Source organism: Numida meleagris, unplaced genomic scaffold, assembly GCF_002078875.1.
Source record: "Numida meleagris isolate 19003 breed g44 Domestic line unplaced genomic scaffold, NumMel1.0 unplaced_Scaffold363, whole genome shotgun sequence".
Lineage (NCBI taxonomy): Eukaryota > Metazoa > Chordata > Aves > Galliformes > Numididae > Numida > Numida meleagris.
In genome coordinates this window covers 66,621-73,123 of record NW_018364588.1, presented here as the reverse complement: position 1 = coordinate 73,123, position 6,503 = coordinate 66,621, and the positions used below count along the sequence as shown (strand labels likewise).

Genomic DNA, 6,503 nt, shown 5'->3' with positions numbered 1-6,503 from the left:
CCCCCCCCCCAGTCCCCACCTTCCGATTGATCTCCTCCTGGGAGCGGCTCTCCAGGTTCCTCTGCACTTGGCTGGGGGTCTGCGTGGGGAGCACGCTGAAATCCTCGTCGTCGCCCTACAGAGAGAGAGCCCAGGAAGGTGATGCCACGCAGGGGAGGAGGCAGTAACCCCCCCCCCCCCAACCCCAAATCAGAACGCGGCCCACCATACCTGGGTGAAGCCGGAGCCTCTGCTGCGCTTCCTCTGGGACATCTCTGAGGAGAAGGCAGAGCCAGGCCAGCTCAGACCACCATCAGCCGCTTCCCATCCTCTCCCTCAGCCCCCAAGCCCCGCGCGGCGCCTCCAGGAGCCGTTAGAACGGCCCCAAATCACCGCGGACGGGAGAAGCCACTCCGCCATTACCCACCGCCCTCAGGCCGCTCCTCTCAGTGCGCATGCGTCAGGGCAGCACCGCCCCCCGATTGGCCCATCCCCCCATAGTCCCGCCTCCTCCAACCAACCGCGCCCCCACGGGTAACCTCCTCGGGCTGTGATTGGTCGAGCCGCCCCGTGGCCCCTCCCATCCGCCTCGCGCCCGCAGCGCTCCGCGCGGCCTCGCACCTGCGGCGTGTTGAAAAAGAGCGGGAAAAGCGCTCGCCCGAAATTACCTCAGGGGACAAAATGGCGGCCGAGAGCCGCGCCGCGGGAAGAAGAGAAAGAGGCTCAACCTTAAGAAATTGGGCAACAAAGCTCAAACAATCAGTTCGGGTTAGGGGGAAAAAAGTGGAAAAAAGCAGTGTGAAGGGAAATATTTCTGCCACAGGTGAGGTAAGCGTGTGGTGATGGGGCCGAGGGGAGAAGTAAGAGATTGCTTGTTGGCTGCTTGTAAAATGCGCTAAAGTTGCATATTAGGAGGGGGTAAAAGTGAGATTTAAATTAAAAAAATAAGCACATCTGTTGGGATAAAGATGAGATTTAAATGGGGTGGCAGCAATCTCTTCCTAAAATGGGGATGTTTGGGGCCTTCATCCAAACTCCATTTGGGGATAACAGTTTGTGTGGGGAAAAAAAAAATAAAAAGCACTCAAAAAACTCATACAGGGCCTGAATGCAAACCCTTTTCTACATAATAAAGTATTACAGTGCTCTCAGTTCCTTGCCCCAGATATAAATATAGATAGGTAGATATCTATCTATATATACTTATTTATATATATGGTAGCTGGAGAATTGTATTGGTTCCTGTTCAGGGATCTTTTAAGGACAAATGTACCCCCCTTTGCCTCTTTTTTTTTTAACCTAAATTCCCACCCCCTATTCCCCTCCCTCAGCCCATCCCCTCCCTGCTGTCTCCTCAGTGAACGCACTAAGCTTTTGGGGAAATACTTTAAAAAAAAAAAAAAAAAAAAAAAAGGCAAGGGGAGAAAAATAAATAAGAAAATAGTCCCAGGTTCCTCTGGGCGTTGTGTTTTTATTTCTTTTTTTGCAGGGCCTGGCGTGTCTCCAGTCCACAGCCTGCAGACAAGCCCGGCTTGTCTCTGGTGAATGCAGCGTTTGTAGGATGAAGGAAAACGGAAAAAAATATAGAAAGGAAAGAAAATAAGGAGGAGGGCGAGCTGCTTTGGGGAAGGGTGAGGAGTGAAGTGAGTGGAGGAGCTGACATGGAGGAGCTGGGGTGCACCTGGGCTTGGTACTCCCTGCTGCCCTTGCTCCTGCCTGCCCCAGGCCTGTCCCTCGGCCCAGAGGTGAGCACAGATGCATTAATGAGTTAATTAGGGGAAGCGGGCTGAGCTGAGGAGCTGGGGGAGGGGTTGTGCTGATGCTGCCCTCGCTCACAGCTGCCGATGACGAGCTTTGGAGTGAGTGCCACCATTGTTTCCCGCTATGCTTCCACCTGTGTGTGCAGCACTGTGCACAACCCTGACCCTGTGCCACGCCACGCTGCCTTCGACCTGGACCTGCCGCCTGCTGCCTTCATCACCAACTTCACCATGTAAAGAGGAGGAGGAGGAGGAGGAGGAAGGGCTGTGTGTCAATACGGCCCCTGTGACACCTTGTTGGGTGATGAGAGGCAGCCGTGCACAGCGTGAATCCTTGTTCTCCACCAGGATGGTTGATGGCAAGGCCCACCAGGCTGAGGTGATGGAGAAGCGCTGCGCTCGGGAGCTGTACGAAGCAGCCCGGCAGCAGGGCAAGACAGCAGCCCATGTTGGCACCAAGTGAGCACCAGGAAGGGAGGATGCGTCGGCACACGAGGGCGGCCGTAATGCTTCTCTCCTGCCACACAGAGAGAAGGAAACCCAGCGCTTCCGCGTGATGGCCTCAGTGGCAGCCGGCGGGGATGCATCTTTCGAGCTGTGCTATGAGGAGCTGTTGCGGCGACGCTTGGGCACGTACCGCTACGCTGTCCACCTCCATCCCCGCCGCATCGCAGCGGAGCTCCGCGTGGAGCTGAGCATCGCCGAGCGGGCCGGCATTGCCGAGCTCCGCGTGCTGCCCCTGCTCGGAGGTACGGCCGCGCTGACAACGGTCCCCTCCGCCCCGGTGACGGCGCCCTGATGCCACCGCCTCCACCGCACAGGGCGGGTGCTGCCGTCCGTCCGGGTGGAGAAGGGGACGCACTGCGCCCGCGTCGCCTTCGCACCCACCCCCCAGGAACGGGCGGCTCTCGGTGTCAGCGGTGATTTCGCGGTGGAGTACGACGTGGCCCGGCGTGACGCCGCGGGGGACGTGGAGGTGCGGTGAGGACGGATGGGGACGCCGTGGGATGGGTGCGAGCCTGTCCTCAAGCTGCCCCGGTTTGTCCTCTAGCTGTACGACGGACACTTTGTGCACTTCTTCGCACCCGCTGGGCTGTCCCCCATCCCGAAGGACATCGTCTTCGTAATCGACGTCAGCGGCTCCATGTCGGGCACCAAGATCAAGCAGGTAGCGCTCGGACACCCCACAGACCCCGTATCTTGCGGTGTCCCCGCTTTCACTCCTCCTGTACCCGCAGACCAAGGCGGCCATGCGCTCCATCCTCCGTGACCTGCGTCCCCGCGACCGCTTCAACATCGTCGCCTTCGCTGAGGCCGCCTGTGTCTGGCAGGAGGGCGGCTCCGTCCCGGCCACCGCGTCCTTCATCCGCGGTGCCACCCGCTACATCGACGCCCTTCAGGCTGACGGTTGTGAGTACCACATGTTGCAAACCATAGTGAGTGTCGCTGTGTGCACAGTGCGTCAGTGTGTTGTCCTATGCGGTTGTGAGTACCACTGGATGCACAACACGTCACTGCATTGTCACACATGGTTGTGAGTACCGCTGTATGTACAACGTGAGTACTGCTGCGCTGTCACACGTGGTTGTGAGGACATTACTCACGTGTCACCGTGTTGTCACACACCTTCACCTCCTGCCCCGCTGTTCCCGCAGGGACCGACATCAACCACGCGCTACAGGCGGCGGCCGCACTCCTTCACCACCCGGCCGAGGAACCCCACGTCCCGCTGTTGCTCCTCCTGACAGACGGCGAGCCCACCGCGGGGGTGACCGACGTCCCCCGCATCCTCTCCAACGCCCGCCGTGCCCTGTCCCCTTCCGCCGCGCTCCTTTTTGGCCTGGCTTTCGGGGCCGACGCCGACTTTGCCCTTCTGCGCCGGCTCGCGGCCGCCAGCGGGGGAACGGCGCAGCGCGTCCCCGAGGAAGCCGACGCCGCCATCCGTCTCGCTGACGTTTTTCGGGAGATCGACAGCCCGCTGCTGCGGGACGTGGAGCTCGCCTACCCCGGCGCGACCGCGTGGCACGTCACCCCAAAGCTTTTCCCCGGTTATTTCCGAGGCTCTGAGCTGGTGGTGGCCGGGAGGTTGGAACCGGGCACGGAGCGGCTCCGCATCCAAGCATCCGGACAAGGCGACGAGGGTGAGCTCCATGCCGACGCCGAGGTGGTGGCCAACGTCACCGAGCTGCCACCTGGCTGTCCCCAGCACCCTGCCGCGCTGCTCGGTGGCTTCGTCCGCCGGTTGTGGGCGTACGTCACCATCCAGGAGCTGCTGCGGGCGCAGCTGGGCGCCAACGACACGGCCACACGCCGCCGGCTCGCCACCGAGGCCACCGAGCTGTCCCTCCGCTATCACTTTGTCACCCCCTTCACCTCCCTCGTGGTGGTGACACCGGGTGACGGAGGACTGACATCCCCTCCGAGCATCACCACCAACAGCGCCACGGTGACACCGGACGTCACCGGGACACCGGGTGGAGCTGTCACCGCCGCTGCTACAGCGCGGGGAGATCTTGGGGACCACGCGGTGCCGGGGAGCACAGTGCCACCCACTGTGCAGCCGCAGCCCACCCCCCAGCTCTGGGTGCCCCCAGAGCCGTGGGGGAGTCCCAGCCTGCACCGCGGCCCCGGGGATGCGGTGCTGCTGCAGACAGATGAGGCCGAGCTGTTGGCACCTGGGGCAGGGGGTGAGGAATTCGTGGAGTCCCTTAACCCCCCCGTCTACGTCGTCCTCACACCCACAGGTGGGCTCTGCTCCTTCTCCTCCCCCGCAATAGAACCCTAAATTCCCCCCTTTTTGTGGCCTAATCCTCTCCCCTCCCATTCTCACTTCTACTTCATCCTCCCTGACCCAGGGCTCCCTGATGATGAAGATGCCGCAGGTAACAGCCCCCCCCCCCCACATCCCTAAAATCTGGGAGGGGGGGATGGGGGAGGAGGAGGGCACACCATGGCCCCCCACTCTCCCCTCCCATTACTCATTTCTCTTCCAGACCTTACCCATGATGTTGACATAGGTGAGTTGAGGGACACTGGATAAAAGGGGGGGGGGTGCACAGATACCAAGAGCCCCAGGAGTGGGGGGGTGGGGGGGCACAGCACCCATAAGCGAGGTCTGCAGCCCCCCCCCCTGTGTCTCCCCTTTTTCTCTAGCTTCCTCGAGCCCCACGTTCTTCACCTTTTCTGCCTCGGGTAGGGGGACACAGGAGGGTAAGGGGGAGTACCAAAGGGGGTAGAGGGGGTCCCAAGTGACCCCTCTGCCCCCCCCCCCCCCCCACAGTGGATGGGGACCCCCACTTTGTGGCCCACATTCAGGGCACACCGTACCCCCTCTGCTTCACCCTCGACGGTCGCCCCGGGGACATCCTGCAGCTGCTGACTGACACATCGCTCGGTGAGGACACCTGTGTGACCCCCACAAAGCTGTGGGGAGCCCCCAGCACCCCCTAAGTTGGGGGGGGCTCACCCCATTTCCACCCCCCCCCCCCCCAACCTATTTTCTAGGGCTGACGGTCCATGGGCACTTGGTGAGTGCCCCATCCTGGCCGAGCGCCCCATCACGTCCCCGCACCTTTTTCAACGCCGTCACCATTTCGGGGGACACCATCGTCGTCACCGTCACCCTCGCTGGGGTCCGTGTGAGCGGGGAGGGTGCCCCCCTTTCCCTGCCCTTCTCCCATCCCACCCAACTCCGTCTCCCCCCCGTGATGCTGGTTTTGGGGCCGGGGGGCCGCCTCCGCCTCCAATGGGGTCCCGGCTTGGAATTCCTGGTGTTGCGTCACCGCTACAGCCGACCCAGCGCCCTGCAGCGTGACCACCTCGGCTTCTATGTCACCAACGGCAGCGGGTTGTCCCCGAGGGCCGGCGGGCTGCTGGGTGAGTGCTGTCCTCCTCCCCACGGGGTGGCTTTGTCTCCCGGAGCGTGGTGACACGTGTCCCCTTTCCCATAGGCTGCCTGCGGGGCATCCGGCTGTCCCCACAGGGGACACCGGGAACGGCGCAGCTGTCCCGGGGTGAGGTGATGGTGACGGCCACGCTGGTGACAAAGGAGCTGCAGGTGGCACAGGGGACAGCCCGGCCCGGCCGCTGTTGGTTGGTCCCGCGTTCCAAAGTGCCGGTGCTGCTGGGGGGGCCCTACGGGGATTTCCTGTCCCCCTCTCTGCTACCGGCCTGAGATTGTCACTGCTGGCCCCATAGATGTGGGACTCTATGGGGGGGGGGGGGGCGGGATTCCACGGCCACCTCCAGACCTGGGACACAAGGGGACACCCCCATGGCCACCAGTGTCCCCTGTGGACTCTGGGGTGACCCCAAGGCCACCACCAACTCTATGGACGTGTGAGATGGGATGTCATGGCTGCCACCAACCCCATGGACTTGGGGGGACCCCGCGGCCACCAATGTCCTCACATCTCTGGGACATGGGATCCCAAAGCCACCACCAACTTTAGGAGTGCTGAAACGAGCTGGCCTGCCCCACCAACCCCCTTCAGGAAACGGGGGACCCCTCTGTAACTGCCCCCCCCCCCCCCATAGCCATGAGACCCCACCCCACATCTCCAGACTGCCCCGACACCCCGACTCCACGTGTATTTTTATTGCCGAAGCTGCTTTTTAACCATTTCATACAAAAATAATAAATCTCTGTCCTCAGAACTGCATGGCTGCCATCATCGTCTCCGAGAGCTTGGTGGCGATTTTTTCTGGTGGGGAAGGGGTTGGGGAACATGGTCACAACTGGGGGTGTTTGTGTAAGGAGGGGGG

At 61.8% G+C, this 6,503-nt stretch overlaps 3 protein-coding genes across 3 annotated transcripts in view; 1 reads left to right on the top strand and 2 right to left on the bottom strand.

Annotated features, from left to right (window-relative positions):
* Positions 1–493, bottom strand: part of LOC110391429 (non-structural maintenance of chromosomes element 3 homolog) — a 9,127-nt gene extending 8,634 nt beyond the window's left edge. The window contains exons 1-3 of the mRNA XM_021383319.1: positions 407–493; positions 211–254; positions 20–115 (exon numbers count right to left, since the gene is read on the bottom strand). Of these exons, the coding sequence (XP_021238994.1) occupies positions 20–115; positions 211–252 (138 nt within the window). The 5' untranslated portion in view covers positions 253–254; positions 407–493. The remainder of the gene's footprint in view (positions 1–19; positions 116–210; positions 255–406) is intronic.
* Positions 494–514: 21 nt separating this feature from the next.
* Positions 515–6,267, top strand: ITIH6 (inter-alpha-trypsin inhibitor heavy chain family member 6). The gene is made up of 15 exons (XM_021383317.1): positions 515–807; positions 1,469–1,724; positions 1,818–1,972; positions 2,088–2,198; positions 2,268–2,488; positions 2,561–2,715; positions 2,791–2,907; positions 2,978–3,149; positions 3,395–4,483; positions 4,595–4,621; positions 4,733–4,756; positions 4,893–4,931; positions 5,020–5,133; positions 5,244–5,615; positions 5,690–6,267. Exons 2-15 carry the CDS (start codon positions 1,641–1,643, stop codon positions 5,911–5,913), a joined length of 2,904 nt encoding a protein of 967 aa, XP_021238992.1. The 5' UTR covers positions 515–807; positions 1,469–1,640; the 3' UTR covers positions 5,914–6,267.
* Positions 6,268–6,316: 49 nt separating this feature from the next.
* The window catches only part of LOC110391428 (guanine nucleotide-binding protein-like 3-like protein), a gene marked incomplete at its 5' end in the record, with an annotated part of 3,091 nt that continues 2,904 nt past the window's right edge, over positions 6,317–6,503 (bottom strand). The window contains 1 exon segment of the mRNA XM_021383318.1: positions 6,317–6,442. Within this exon segment, the coding sequence (XP_021238993.1) occupies positions 6,390–6,442 (53 nt within the window).